At 41.2% G+C, this 15,469-nt stretch overlaps 2 protein-coding genes across 5 annotated transcripts in view; one reads left to right on the forward strand and one right to left on the reverse strand.

Annotated features, from left to right (window-relative positions):
* The window catches only part of LOC127375006 (Kv channel-interacting protein 1), a 43,329-nt gene extending 38,062 nt beyond the window's left edge, over window positions 1–5,267 (forward strand). For all 4 annotated transcript variants that reach the window (XM_051420762.1, XM_051420765.1, XM_051420764.1 and 1 more), the window contains exons 2-8: window positions 263–387; window positions 1,402–1,471; window positions 1,569–1,639; window positions 1,754–1,861; window positions 2,047–2,151; window positions 3,110–3,172; window positions 3,654–5,267. In XM_051420762.1, coding sequence (XP_051276722.1) covers window positions 263–387; window positions 1,402–1,471; window positions 1,569–1,639; window positions 1,754–1,861; window positions 2,047–2,151; window positions 3,110–3,172; window positions 3,654–3,701 — 590 coding nt within the window. In that variant the 3' untranslated portion in view covers window positions 3,702–5,267. The remainder of the gene's footprint in view (window positions 1–262; window positions 388–1,401; window positions 1,472–1,568; window positions 1,640–1,753; window positions 1,862–2,046; window positions 2,152–3,109; window positions 3,173–3,653) is intronic.
* A 496-nt stretch (window positions 5,268–5,763) lies between these two features.
* On the reverse strand, window positions 5,764–9,137 carry LOC127374430 (T-cell leukemia homeobox protein 3-like). The gene is made up of 3 exons (XM_051419707.1): window positions 8,478–9,137; window positions 7,224–7,461; window positions 5,764–6,600 (listed from the first exon to the last, which is right to left on the reverse strand). Exons 1-3 carry the CDS (start codon window positions 8,902–8,904, stop codon window positions 6,417–6,419), a joined length of 849 nt encoding a protein of 282 aa, XP_051275667.1. The 5' UTR covers window positions 8,905–9,137; the 3' UTR covers window positions 5,764–6,416.
* Window positions 9,138–15,469: the final 6,332 nt, after the last annotated feature.

The raw sequence follows: 15,469 nt of genomic DNA on the forward strand, positions 1-15,469 counted from the left end.
TGGAGCTGTTAGACTGACCTCTACCTCTCATCGTCTCCCCTGCTTCCCTTTTTATTTCTGCCAAATAGAATAAATAGAGAATATTTCAAACTTGACCTGCGCAGATTATTTCACTGTGTCCCCTTAACTGGTCATATATCTACTTCCTTCTTTTCTGTATTACTTGGATCATGTATCCTTCCTTTCTTTTGCTATCTCACTCTGTTGTAGTATGTTATGTTTAAGTATTGTTAAAGAATATTGTGTGTATGTGTTTCTTCAGACAGAGCTGATGATGACTTGGAGATGACCATGGTGTGCCATCGACCGGAGGGCCTCGACCAGCTAGAAGCTCAGACCAACTTCAGCAAAAGAGAGCTCCAAGTGCTCTACCGGGGCTTTAAGAATGTAAGTGACTGTACAGCAGCAAAGGAATAGACCAGAGTTTTGGTTCTTTTGAGAGATTTGTCCCCCTCATAGATGGAAGATAGTAGATACCGAAAGTGCTTCCTCTAGTGATGACATGTAATAAACCTAATGCAAAGAGTCAGATTTTCTAATGTGTGCTCTGGGGATTTGCACACTTGTACAGGAGCCAGGTGAGCAAAATGTTTTTCTTCTGAGCAAAGAAACCAAGAGATTGGCTTATAAGAATAAAGATTACTACAGCCAAGAATTCTGAATTATGTTTGAATATATTCATTTGTGAATAAAAAGATTTACCAGCTTGAATCCTTCAGTCTCATCCTGGCTTGTGCAGTAAACCAGCTTAGACCTAAATAAGATTACGAATGTATATTTATATTCAGGGGCGGATTTATAGGGATATTCATGGGGTGACCAGAGGATGGCATGGAGACTTCAAGGGGTGGCAAAAATACATGCTGATATAATCGCAAACAAACACATGCATCAATATTTGCTTGGAAAAGCCCCCATATGAAGATATATTAACTCAAAAATATAACATTATTGTAGTTTAATGAGTAAAGCACTGAACAGAAATATCTAAAGGTGGCATTAGAAATCAATATCCATATTATATATTATATTATATTATATCCAAATCTTCAGATATACTTTGCTAAAGTGTAAAATCAGGGGCAGATAGATGATTTTTGTTTGTTTTGCCAGCTAAATTAAAGCTGTATGTAAAACCTAGACTCAATAGTGACACCCTGGATTGAAGGTCAGAATTTGCAACTGCAGTCTGTTGTACTTCTGTTGATTTTAGACACTATTACATTGAGGTTTAACTGATAACCAGTCTCCTGTCAACTTTTTTGTAATCCTTTAATTTATTCCATCACAGTTTCTCCACTCTGTTAAACCCTCCATCAGTCTCTCACCTCTATTTTGGTATCTGCAAGTTCTGTCTCCTACCTCCTCACCCCCTGTTTCTGTCTCCCTCTCTCTCTCCAGGAGTGTCCAAGTGGCATCGTAAACGAGGAAACTTTCAAGCAAATATATTCCCAATTCTTCCCACATGGAGGTAAAGAGAGAGAGTGTGCGTTGCACTTTTGGCATCTGTACTTTGTCTTTATTGTTTTTAGCCAGTGTACTGACAAGCGTTTCTTCTTCTCCTACAGATGCCAGCACCTACGCACACTTCCTGTTCAACGCATTTGACTCAGCACATACCGGCTCCATAAAATTTGAGGTTTGCTTGATTTGTGCACATTAATCCTCGGCCTTTGAAAAGTTCATATTCAAATAAAATTCTTGTTTTTATTTCCCTTTCAGTTTTTCATTATGTCCTCTTTCTCTCCATCAGGACTTTGTGACAGCTCTGTCCATCCTGCTGAGGGGATCCGTCACTGAGAAGTTACAGTGGACCTTCAATCTTTATGATATCAACAGAGACGGATACATCAACAAAGAGGTGTGTGAGTGTGAGTGTGTGTGTGTGTGTGTGTGTGTATGCGCCCTAAGCTTAATTATTTTTCCAATTGTGCTTATATGCCCATTGTGTTTGTATTTGTATGATAATCTCAATTGATAATAATCAAATCTCACTGTGTGTGTGTGTGTGTGTGTGTGTGTGTGTACATTTGTTGTGTTTCACAGGAGATGACAGATATCGTCAGAGCGATTTATGACATGATGGGGAAGTACACTTACCCCGTCTTGAAAAATGATGCACCTAAACAGCATGTGGAGGCCTTCTTTCAGGTAGCAACATCTGAGTCCTTTATTGAAGTCTAATAAAATACCATTAACATAAATATTGATGAGTGACCAAACAGGGATGCGTCAGTCAAACACATGATTTACATTTCCTGAAGCAGGAACAAAAAACTGTGTAGTTAGCATGAGCAGTAATATCCACTATGGCTAAAGAGCAAATAAAAGAGTGAAAAACTAAACTTCCAAAATGACACGATTACAGTGAGCTCACAGAATAGATTACTGATTTAGGCAAGTATTTCAGATACTTTACTTGAGTAAACACTGTGAATTCTCCACACTGTGAATTCTCCCCTACAAGCTAATATCCTGCATTACAATTATTATTATTAAGTATTAACAGCTAAATTAAATAAAGTATCAAAAGTAAAAGTAGTCATTGTGCAGTAAAAAGGCCCCTGTCAGTATTATATATACTATTATATATGATGTTTTTGGATTCATATTATTGCTGCATTAATGTGTGTTGTAATGTTTTACTGCTGCTGAATGTTGAGCTAACTTTAACTATTTTATAAACTGTTGGGTAATTTAATCTATAACAATGCATCATATTCTATCTCATTATGTGTGTGTTGTGTCGCTGTCCTGTGAGAACCACATAGCTCTAAAAAAATCACCTCTTCATGAGCACAGAACAGCCCTGTTTTCAGCTTTGTGACAAGGCATTTTCCAGCTAATCCGAGAGGGTTTTAAATTGTTTATTTAGCTTAAGAAGTCGGAGAATTTTCTCAACCAGTAAAGGACCACTTAATCCTTCGGTTTATCACAAACATTCAAAATCACCACATTTGGAGATGGTATGAAGAATTCTGAAAAATACTCAAGTAAAGTACAAGTACAGTACTTGAGTAAATGTACTTAGTTATATTCTACTGCTTGTTTTTCGTTTATTTACTGCATTTGTATATCTTCCCTGACAAACAGTGCTTTGTCTCTACAGAAAATGGACAAAAACAGAGATGGCGTGGTCACTCTCGATGAATTCATTCTTTCTTGTCAAGAGGTACTCAGTTTTTTCTAGTTGTTCTCTAGTTGTTCTCTTCTCTCTTACATAATCCTGAGGGTCCCTTTAACTTTGCAATTTTTTTTCCACCAAGGACATTTTGACATGTCACAGTAGGAATAGCACAGGTGTAAATGATAAAATAATAATGGATTGACTTCCCTACTGAGGCAAGCTAAAATATCTGCTGCTATTTTTGCTTTTTGCCCCCAAAGTGCAGCAATTTTAATTGTTATTTAAAAAAAGGCAGTTTTTCCTCGGTTCCTTCTTTCCTCAACCTTCTGCTATTGCAAATCTCACTGTACTAGCCATTAAACATGGTATTTGCTACCTTTTGATACAATGTGTCTGTCTGCAGAGATTACCAACATTTTACAAGCTTTCACTGCCCCCTAGTGGCCAGTAATCGGAATTAAATGCTGATTGTTGGATGACTTTCTCCTCACAGTCACCTTTTTAATTTTCTGTCTTCTTTGCACAGGATGAAAACATCATGAGGTCCTTACAGCTCTTTGAAAATGTAATCTAGACAACGAAGAGGAGGGAGATGGTGCGAAAGCCGAAAGCACAGAGCGAGAAAAAAACAAAGAAGAAAGAGAGGGTGTGATGAACATGCAAGGGAAAAGGAACAGTATGGCTTGCAGTTGAAACAAAACAAGGATCTTGTCACTCTGTGTGGGATGGTTGCCACAGAACATCATGGAAGGTGTCTTGCTGTAACAAATTCATGGCAACAAAACCATCACTGGTTTTGGAAAATGTCCTTAAGCCCTAAACCCCTCATTTGGCCATTCACCTCGTCTCCGTCTCCCTCGTTTGTTGCTGTCGTTATTGTCACCTTGCACATTATGTAAATACTGATTCTCTCACATTTGGCTAAATCTGAAACTTGTAAATTGAACCACACTATCAAGCAGGACTGGAATTCCTAAAAGCAGCTTAGTGGTGAGATCAAACAAATGCAAACTTTGTGCATTAGAGGCTTAAATAATGGCTGTTTTCATCATAAATTTCTGTGTCAATACAACAAATGTGAGCAATATTGTGAAGCATGCGAGACAGAGGCCTACGTCATATTTAACGTACATGTTAAAGATATATCAGTGCATAAGTTTGGGTAAGCCGAGGTCTGGGTGTAGCATCTCACAGAGCCACCTCATCTGTTTACAGACGTCTACTAAATTCTGACTCAGGCCTGTTAAGGTTTGCAGAGCTGAGTTTGACCTCAGCCAGCTTGCAGCAGTCTTACGTCTCTTTACTCCTACTGTGTTCCAGTGGTGTCAGTCAGTGTTTCAATGTTGTAACGACTCGACTAGATATTTAACTGTTGTATCTGTGGCTTCTTCTCGCTGTTCGGACTCATTCGTGTCTTGTCTGTGTGTTTCTGATCCTGACTATCTGTCTATCTTTCTGTCAAATTGGATATAACTGTAATTATTTTACCTTAAATAAAGAGTCCATTTAGAGGTTTATTGGCGTACACATGCAGAATGATACAGGGATGTGCATGTGTTTGCGTGTGTGTGGTGTCCTGATGTAAAGTTTCTGTTTGCCTGAATAAAAATTGGTGTCATTTTTCTGGCATGTAACTTCATCTTGTGGACGTCAGTCCAGCTCAATTGACTGCGTTTCTGCTAAGGAGGAGGGTTTTGTCGTCATTTCTGTCTGTTAAAAAAATGTCGACTCAGATTGACCAAACCTTTCACTGTGAGGGAGAGCCCGAAGAGGGGAGCTAGAGGAAGGGAATAAGATGGAAGATGACAGAGACCTTTTCACTGACTCTGAAGGAATGGAAGCCATGTTTCAAACAAGAGCCATCGTTTTGAAGATTGAGCCGGACAAAAAAAAAATACAAATTTATAAATGATTTACTGTCATGCCCACTCACTGTGCTACCAATAGTGTAATAAAAAATCCTCACTGAGATGTGTTGTGGCTCATCTCAAATGTACCCAGACATGTATACTTCCAAATGGACTGACAGACAGGAAGACAAACAGATAGACAGCTTAAAACTGTCAGATTGAAATCATGTGTGTAATGAAATATTGTATAAAATCATTATATTTATCAATAAACTTTTCAAGAAACCAAATTAATTCACGTCTGCTTTTTCTTTACCTTGTCGCTCCGTTTTTCATAGCTTGTAAGTATTGTGTGTGAAAACCTTAAAATCATTTTCTATGGTGCACCATAAAGAGCACAAGAAAAGAAAGGGTCACAAGAATGGTTTATAATGTTATTTACACATATACACTGAAAGTACAAAAAGAGTTGTACATTTGTGCCTCGATCGCAGAGGACACGGCCCACAAATAAAGCAAGATAATGTGCATATGAAAAAATGTCACCACCATCACTGAACATGCATCACTCCCTTTATTACCCAACTTACAGCCTCTTTCATATTTTCTTCACTTCTCTCCCCTCTAATCCTGACATCTATTTCCTTATATTACTGTGCACAAAACCATTTTCCCCATAATTTAACATTTTGGGCATTATTTTCTTGGGCTGAGGTGGTGCACCACACCTTTGTATGTGCAGCTGATTGTGGTGGTGCACTGTAGTGGGGAGTACATTAATAAATGAGATCGGAAGAAAGTTTAAGAACAAAATAATTCTCTGAACCTGCTTTTATCTGCATTTTTGCAAAGACATTTTCTTGATAAAACAGCAAGAGATTTATTTAAAACTCCAAAACACATTTTTAATGCGAGCACTCTGTTGTATAGGTGTTGGAGTGCAGGCCTTCTCTTTATCTGGCCCCCTTTCGAAGTATAGCAAAGTCTGTTATAAGATAAGAAGATGGTTGTGTTGTGTCTCGCTGTGGAGAATTAATTTCCTCTTTCAGGTCTATAGGGTAAATGTCATTCTGCTTCTTATTCTAATAAAAAGAATAAGTACAAGCATAACAAGGACAATCACAGGGTGACAAGAAAATTTAATGACAAGTTCTGTTTCCTTTTTGGATTTGAAAAAGTCTCACTGTTCCCAAGTACACAGTGGCAAGATTTATTCCAGAAAAGGTCTGTTTATGCTTCATCACTCACCATCATTTCAGGTCCATTTTTCACAACCATCCACTCAAACGGCTGTGACCAAATTCTTCAGTTTTTCTGGTCCAACATTTTTTTTTCTCCATTTCATGGATCACAGTAAGTCCCACTGTCCTCATGGCCTAATTGAATTTATTTATCCTCCCAAGGATAATAGATGATGCTTGTTGATTACAGCCTGGTCTCTATTCCCTTTCCTCGGCCCAAGGTTGGAGGTTCTGCAGGGCATACAGGGAGGAGTTATGGGCGCACAATGGATCCGACACCGCTGATTCGCTGAGGGACTTCTGGAGGGCGGACTGCTGCAGCTGCAGGATGAGGCGATTGGCCTGCTGACGCTCCGCCTCCCTCTCCTCGGCTGTCTGTCTCCTGAAAGATTACATCAAAATTAAAACACTGCTAAATAAATTAAAAATACATCAATAAAATGTGGGGTTATGTAAGATTAAAAGACAGCAAAAAGGAGAAAAAGTGTGAAATTTCCCAAAGGCTGCATAAATCAGCAGTGGTAAGCTCTTAGAATAAAACTAAAATGTCTGCAGCGATGCAAGGATGAAGAATTGTTTCAAGCATGAAGAATAAAAAATTAAAAACGATGGTTTGACTTCCTGTAAAAATTGTAAAATATAGATTTTGGAGATTTTTGAAAATTAATTTACGCTAATTTATGTTGAATATATTGTAAAAGGGGAACACGAACAATGAATAAAAATTGCATTAAAGCTGAAATGTTGAATTTGTTGCTGTTTATGTTTGCCTGTAGTTTTTTTTCTTCCGTGTCGACGGGGTCAGTTGACAGGAAATTGCGCGGGGGGTGTCACCTGCTAAACGAGGAAAGTTTGATTTCTTTTTTGAACGGGATGCCTAAAACAGCATGTAACTCTGCGTGGAAGAAGACTAGTGTCCGTGTTTCTGCGGGTGAAGTTCGATGAACTGCGGTTACAGTTGTAACTGGAGACGACTCAGAGTTGAATATGAAATGTCATACCAACCTCCACTTGGTCCTGCGGTTCTGGAACCAGGTTTTGACCTGTGCGTCTGTCATCTTCAGACTCTTGGCCAGGGCTGCTCGCTCGGCGCTGGCCAGGTACTTCTGCCGGTGGAAGCGCTTCTCCAGCTCGCAGATCTGGACTCTGGAGAAGGACGTGCGGGGCTTTTTCCGTTTGGGAGGTGTCCGGTTCTGGTACGGGTGTCCTATCCGCCGCGTAACGGCAAACGGCACCAGAGCCGCTGCAAAGGAGACAGAGAGAGAGAGACACAGCGGTGAGTGGAAGATGAGATTTTATACAGCACCAAACCTAAAACTAATTCACTCCCCACTCTGTATGGAAATTCAAGGCCATATATCACAGATATCTGCCCTGTTTGACAACAATTCCCTATTTAGACTGTGTAAGCCCTGTGTGAAATATGTGGGATGGAATTTATTGTGAAAGATGGGTCTGGCCAAAGTATTGGAAACAGTGCAATTATAAATAAATAAATACTAATCCTAAAGTTGTTTGGGCTTTAACATATCTGTAATTGCAGAGAGGACAGCAGGCCTATTGGCCTCTTTATCCCTTCTTTACATACTGTATTATTGGCCTTTACTAATAAAAGCTCCTGTTAATCTTCAGTAAAAACGGGCTGTACGGCTGCTGTGTGATTTATCCGTTTCATCTACACATTAACTTTCTTTACCTTTTGTTGAATACAGAGAAAATATTACACTCTGTATTATTTCAGGGTTTTTTACTTTCTCTATAATTTTTAAAGTAAATTGTTTGACCGCCTAATATGTTAGCTTATTCTCCTTTTTCTTCAATCGGACCTAGTTATACCATTTTAGTTAATTTTCAACACAGTAATAAATTATAACAGATATAATAATAACAGACCATACTGTTGCTGTTTGGTTATTTACAAACAAAGCCCATGCAAGTAGCTGTGTTATTGTACGTTACTACGTTAGTTTTGTTTGTCTACAGGATGTAGAAATTAAATATTTGAGTCTTAAAACATGAGTGAACTCAGCAACACAGACACAAGGCGTTTAATAATAATATGTAAATGTAGTAATCTCCATTATTTATTTGTTGTATTTTTTCCTCTCTTTTAAGCCATTTAGACAATTCGGTTGTAGCTTTTAAAAATATTTGGCACATATGTTTGGTTTATTTTAAGTGTTGAGCAGCAGTTACTGCCGTTTTAAACATAATAAAATATTAATAGAGGGAACCCATTAGGTCTAGCAGCTGGCCTACCTGATATTCTGTCTTTGGCGAACCGGTTTCCTATCCAGGGGAAGCACAGCCCTCCAAACCCAGGCACAGCGCCCTGGACAGGGGCCGGAGGTCCCGGGGCTGTCATGGGTCTGTGAGCCGGGACTCGAATCACTCCCCGGCTGCCCAGACTCCTGCTTTCCCCGTATGAACCTGAAGCCTCCACCGGAGGCATTATACCGGAGAGGGAGATAGACAGCGCGGTGTATGAGGGCGCGCTGGCCCCGGTCGGGCTTCCTAAACTGTAATAACCGTCCCCGTTGCTTAAATCGGATCCACTTTGTCTTCCAGCCGTGCGCCCGCTTTCTGGCTCAGTACCGGCTCCCAGGATCTGGTCGATGCCGAAGCTGATGGGCTCATGGTGGGCCGGTTTGGGAGGAGGGCTCGGTGCGCTGGGTGCTTGCTCCATCCCCGACTCGCTGTGTCGCAAAAAGGACGAAAAACTGAAGATGATGTTTTCAAGGAAATTCACAGCCGGGTCAAACTGTACCAAAAGTCATTGCCAGTAGTGTCTCCATCGCTGTCCAGCCGTCTGCCCAGAATCCAGCGTGTCCTTGTTGTCTCTAACAGGCCTCTTTGAGAGGACTGGGTCCTCTCTACAGGCTGTGGTGAAAGTTTGATGGGCGTTTGGAGAGATGTGACGCTCTGTTCTCCTCTCAGCGCGTCAAAACGCTCCGTCTAGCAGCTCCGTCCTCCTCCATCCCTCTCCACCATTCATTGGCTGGCACCAGAATGACTGATTGAATGTTAATGGGGGTAGGCCCACGATTTGGCACAATAACCAAGATTTCCCATAACCACGGGCGTCAGTTTGTTATATATATATGGCAATATATGGCATTTTCACGCCCTCTGAGTGAGTCACTATTTGATGTTGTCGTTCTTTTATCTTTATAATGGAGAGAGAGTAAAGAACAAGCGACAACTTCATGGAAATTTATGTGGCGTATGTAAAAAGAAATCGCACCAGGGATCATTGAAGATCAATGTTCTTTTAAGCTTCTTAAGCGACGAACGTCTAATATTTTATCGTTTCAACCAAGTGGTGTTTTGTCAGTCATCTGTCAGTGTACCGCTCGTCCTCATAAATGTGTTCCCTGTAAACGGGTTTATAAGTTTTGGTGACAAATGATGTCGGATGGAGAAAACTTTTTACACACCTAAGGGTCTGATGAATTGATGCTTCTGCCAATTTCCACTTTTCAGGCGAGACACAAAGTGCGCATCATTCGTCCTCTTGCTGTGTCACCTCTTCAGCCTGTATTATTTGACACATGTGGAATGTACGGGAATAATACGTTCACACGAAAAACTGGTTGAAAGCTATTAGGAAGTGTTTTATAACCTGAAGACTATTTGTCATGGGTATATTATAAAGGGGAGAACAAAAGGAAGAAACGTCAGTCTGTATTTATATTCCTTTTAATTTAAAACCCTTCACATCGTCCACGCCTTGTAATCTAATGTGGGGAGTTGTTTTTATATTTCTTTGGCATTGCACTTCCTTGCGGCGTTTAATGTTCAACTTTTTTGTTCAAAATATGTTGGATTGTTAAGCTGGAACCTAAAAATATAAAATGTTTTCCAAATATTCACAATGCGTCAGATTTAAACCTTATAATCAAATGCAGATCAGTCATATTCATGTTTATTCATTCATTCAAGAAATAATCACTGAAAAACATTTACTTAATAATGCGTTTCAATAGCATTTATTAAATATAGTAGGCACTCTGAGATTATTGAGAGTAATAATGGTAAAACCAGGGTGATCATTTGACCAGTGCGTAATTACGCACATGAAACCCATCACGCCTCTGTTTAAAATAAAAAAGGCAGCAACCTAATTGAACATTGGCAGTGAATCACCAGGACCTATTGAGCTTGGCAAAGCATTACGTGGCCTTATTTGTTCCTGGTAGCCAGTGCCACATTAAATGACCTGACAAGGGAAGGCCATGGGCTACTTCAGATAAAGTGTCCGGGCTCTGGAAGCTGCTAACCGCTCAGATTCAATGTAACAGGCGCCCAAAGTGACCGGATAATCACATTTTCACTAACTTGTCTCAGGGACAGACAAATGCGCATCGAGTTTGGATGCGGCAGGTGGCTTTTTAAGCTATCACATTACAGTACTTTAACCAACTAATGCCCAACATATTCATTTAGTGACAATGGGGTGTATATTTGTAGGCTTTTAAAGGATTTGGCCAACCTGTTCATTAATCATCGTTTTTAAAGGCATGTGTTTTAATGTCTCGACTAAATAATTCAATTGTAGTATTTGGGTTATGCTGTCTTCTTGACTGAATTTTATGCGGGCTATTAGGTATCATTGTCAGCCTGTTTGCAGTCACGATCTATTATTTAAGAAAATGCGGGCTGGATTTATATGGTGTGTTAAACTGCATTAAAAAAATATCCGAATAAAATAGAAAGTAATTGGTTCAATTTGGGAAGTTATACGCTACAAAATCAAAGGGAAATGCAAAGATACTGTAGTGTGTAATATATATTTTAAAAAGCATCCGCATCTCGCCCTTCACAATAAAGTCTTATGAAGCAATATGAGATTGGACAAGGCCCGAGGTGTTTGTTTGGCAATATGGACAGACTCTGGGTGTTGGCTGGTTCACCCTGCCATATGTGAGCTCACCGGTGGCTTTTGATGGGGGAGAATTGGTCTGTTATAGCTGTCATCTTTGTGGACATTTTCATGTTTCTCTTGATGACATTTGCAAAAAATAATTCCCCAACAGTAATTGTGGCGGAGTTTGTGAATCGAACATATATTTTTTAATTCATGTAATTGATTTATAAGGCATTGCAGGGCCGCTTATGAGACAAAGCATGCCCAGAATGTCTGCTTTATGAAAAGTTATATATTTGTTTGCGTTTATCCTGACTCCACAGAGTGAAAGCAGTCCCTCCAACGGAGCAGACGGGGTCCCACTGGTTGCAGATGTTGGGTGTTAGTAATCCGGTGTAATCCAATGATAATGAGTGATTATGACACATTAGCTCTGACCTACCGGAATACCACCATGTCACCGGTTATCCAGAGGAGCCCCAGCCCGCCTCCCACCAGCCTCTCTGAATTTATTCATGGCCTGAATGTTGAAGACGGCGTCGGATCATTTCATTGCTTCACGATTACAGCAGAAAAGGTAAAAAATAATTGATACCAAGAGCCCATTTAAAAAAAAAAAAAAAACACACACACACACCCCTTTAAAAAGCAGCCTTGAGGTTATCTCGTTTAGGCCAAAATATTTAGATAGTGTGTCTGAAAAGCCTCCAGCCCACACGAACAATTAAGATGCACATCAATCCTCATTTTTTTTCCACAGGCAATATAAATGCTGACACCCTGATTCCAAAAGTCCAAAAAGAAACGACAACAAAAGAGTGAAAGAGTGCGATTTGTTTGAGAAATTACCACTTGATCTGCATAATCGGGGGTCTGGGCTGCAGCTCGGTACCCGGGGGCTGCGTTTTTATTGCGCGTCTCTTCGCCGTTATCAATTTCAGCAGCGCGCCTGACTTTTTAAAAGGGGGACGAGGCCGGCTGCTTCTGAATAATGAATGACACGCTTTTATATTGTCGCTAAAGTGCCCGTGATGTTACAATATGAAAAGGCAGCGGTAAGTAATAGTGCATTTAAAGGGGATGTAGTGTATTATTATGATGTAAAAGAGAAGGAGAGAGGCGGTAGAGAGAGGGAGATGAGTGGATAGCAGCACCCAGAGAGAGAGAGATTGTTTTATTACAATAAGAGGAGATGAGTTTGCCTCGCAGCGAAATGGGGACCAGTTAATGAAACTTTACCGCAGCTAACGATTTCCCCTCCCTCGCTCTAAAAACCGCCCTTATGAAATATTTAAACTATTTAATATAGGTAGTATTAAGCTGAAAGACACTGGCATCGGCCATCTGACAACATTTACAAGGCTGTGGATTTTTTAAAGTTGGGTAAACAAAGCTTTACGGCCCGCTTTCCCTCAGCCCACATACAACAAAAGTCGTGTAGTAAATCACGCTCACATTGAGTGCAATATAGTGAAAATGTGTTTTACTGTTGGGAGACTTGATTTGGTCTAATTTACACTTTTCTCCATACCACACCGTGCATCTTTTCACACACAGATGCAGCAGTTTGCAGGCTCATTCTATCAATATAAGCCTGTCTTGTCTATAATGGGAGGGAGGGATAGCCTAGCAAGGCCCCAGTGAGGGGGGATAGTGTTTCATATTGACATGCTCAGTGGGATTGTTGGATGAGAAGAGAGGAATGGGATCCCCCATCAGGGACTCGGTCAGGGCCATCATCGGCTGTCACTGGACCACTGCTCTGTGCACTGTGTGGACGCAATTTATCTGCCAGACACTTAAAAAGCTGATAAACCATGTAAAATGTCACTGTAAATGTCAAATGTATGGCTGGGTGGATATGAAGGGATTTTAATTACCAAATATGAAGGCCATCATCCCAAAAGGTTACCTTTATTGGAGGAAAGATCAAGTCATGCCAGCAAAAATTTTGCTTTTTAAATGTTGTAGCACATGGGAGTCAAACAGCAACATATAAGGGGACTCTCAGTGTGATTTTCTTGTATACAAATCAGTCATGTAAGCTCTTTTTACTGCATGTATCAGGATGCACATTTAACCACATAAAGATGCCCTGATATGGTGGGTATTTGTGTCAGTGAACATTGCATTCTTGTTACACTTACAATATGCTTTGACTCCATGTGTGCGTGTGTGAGGGTAGACCATGTAAGCCTGTCTGATGGTTGAATGCATGGCTGCCTCTTCACGCTGGTTAAAAGTCAGGGAGGGAGGGAGAGGAGGATGGAGAGGAAGAGAGTGAGAGAGGGAAGTAAGTAACCGCACAGACGGAGAATTATAGGGATGGACGGAGAGCAGAGGGAAAAAACAGGATGGATGGATGGCTGAGACTGAGATGTGAGAGAAAGAGTTAAAGCATTAATGGGGATCATTTGGGGCTGATGATAATTGAACACATGGCTTGAGTTTGGACGAGAGGATTCCCATAGCATTGTTTCTTCTATGTGTGTGTGTGTGGTTAATCTCTGTCTTATGATATCTATTCTGAGTGCTAAGTAAAAGTTTCTCTGCTGTTTTTGTGGAGACATTTTTAATCTCTGATCATTCTCAATGGCTTTCAGGGGGATCTGCCTTCAACAAAATGACTGATGTAATTAATAAGCGCGTGTGTTTGCTATTGCTTTAATGACTTATGACTGATTTATGTGTGCGTGTGAGAGAGCGTGCCACTGCGGGTTTGTGTTTAAGAGCAGCTGAGTGCTCCTGAACGCCCCTGGTCGTGGCGCTAATGTGTTAATTCATTACTGCTTGTAGTCAGTTGCATTGTGTCAGAGCAGTGTTTCCCGTCTCTCTCTGTCTGTGTCCTCTCCGCTTCATAAAAGCCGATTATCCTCCATGTCGCCACCGTTCCACCCATTCTCTCCTGCCTCTTGACCTCCTCACCCCTCCTGTTGCCTGCCCGCGGGGCGCTCATGCAGGGGAGGAGGGGAGGGAGGGACGGAGGACCAGCTGCCACCAGCCATAGTGCTTTGGTGCCTGGCAGAGGGAGCTACTCCAGCACCCTGCTTCGCTGGGCCTTCTGGCCCCTCAGGGTGGAGGGGGGGCACCAGCCTCATGCCACCAGCCCCACCTGTCTGGCCCCAGGCGCAGGAGTGTGACCGATTAGACACACTCAGATATACACAGCCACACATGCATATTACTGCCGCATGACCCCAAAAATGTCAGCTCTCCAGTAACTTTGATTTGATCCAATGTGCTTTTCAAATGTTTTATAAGCTTTCAGCCCATAGAAGTGTAGAAGTAATCCGTAATCAGAATTAAAAAACTGAAAATAAAATGTTATGTGCATTACATGCACCAGGCAGTAGGCCCATATTTAAATTCTCCGCTTAAAAAGATTTCCTTGATATACATCATCATACATCGATACACACATAAACACACACACACACACACACACACACACACACACACACACACACACACACACACACACACATACTACACTACACCCCTCTTCACACACACACAAATACACAGAGGCACTTTGCTGTGAGGCGTGAAAGAGCGAGAGCTAAGTGAGGCCACTCCAGAGCGCTATTCTCTATATTGATTTCCCATTATCAGACCCCAGTCCCTGTGGAGTCATTAGTGCCGGGATCAAACAGACAGACAGAGAAGGAGACTAATACCAGTCACTTACACCAGCACAGGGAGATCACCTTACCTCCCTGAGGGTAGGAAGGCCAGAGAGGAGCTGAGGAGGAGAGGAAACAAGGAAGGGGGGGGGACACAGTGGACGGACGAGTGCAGCGGGCTAACAGATGGAGACGGCAATGTGTGTAGAGAGAGAGGAAGAGGAAAGAGGTGGGGTTTTGCAGTGGAACGTTCATGGGCAAATGGCAGACACTCTTTGATCACTTTATTTGGCCGTTCTGTTTTGTCTAATGCAGTGGAAATGTCTTGTCCCTCTTTCGTGCTCTCTCTTCTCCTTTTCAGCTGAGCATCTGCGCCGTCCCAAAAAAACATGGTTGCCTTTTGTTATTACTTTAGTTAAGTTTTCATGTTCCCACTGATGGGTGACTTTTCTCTTTGTCCAACCTTGTAAAATGTAGCCAATAAAGCTCCTCGCCCTCCTTGCTGTCAATAATTTTATGGTAAAGATGCAATGATGAATGGTTTTCATGTAGCCAGCAGCTGTCCCCACACCAGAGAGAGACAAAGAGAGAGAGAGGAATGGGGAGAGAGAAAAAGTGAAAGAGGAATATAAAATGTGAGATGCTCATTTTGGTCCCTTGCTTCATAATTTCTGTGGATGTATTTATTCTCTATGGATTCAGGGGGAGCAATGAATTCGTAGTATGAATCAACACCATCCATCTTATTCATTTCTGCCTGC

Source organism: Dicentrarchus labrax, unplaced genomic scaffold, assembly GCF_905237075.1.
Source record: "Dicentrarchus labrax unplaced genomic scaffold, dlabrax2021, whole genome shotgun sequence".
Taxonomy (NCBI): Eukaryota; Metazoa; Chordata; class Actinopteri; family Moronidae; genus Dicentrarchus; species Dicentrarchus labrax.

Coding starts and splice junctions, on each gene's coding strand:
- LOC127374430 (XM_051419707.1), bottom strand. CDS start 8,904: ATGGAGCAAGCACCCAGCGCACCGAGCCCTCCTCCCAAACCGGCCCAC. Junction 7,462..8,477: donor CGCCAAAGACAGAATATCAG/GTAGGCCAGCTG, acceptor TCTCCTTTGCAG/CGGCTCTGGTGCCGTTTGCC. Junction 6,601..7,223: donor AACCGCAGGACCAAGTGGAG/GTTGGTATGACA, acceptor GTAATCTTTCAG/GAGACAGACAGCCGAGGAGA.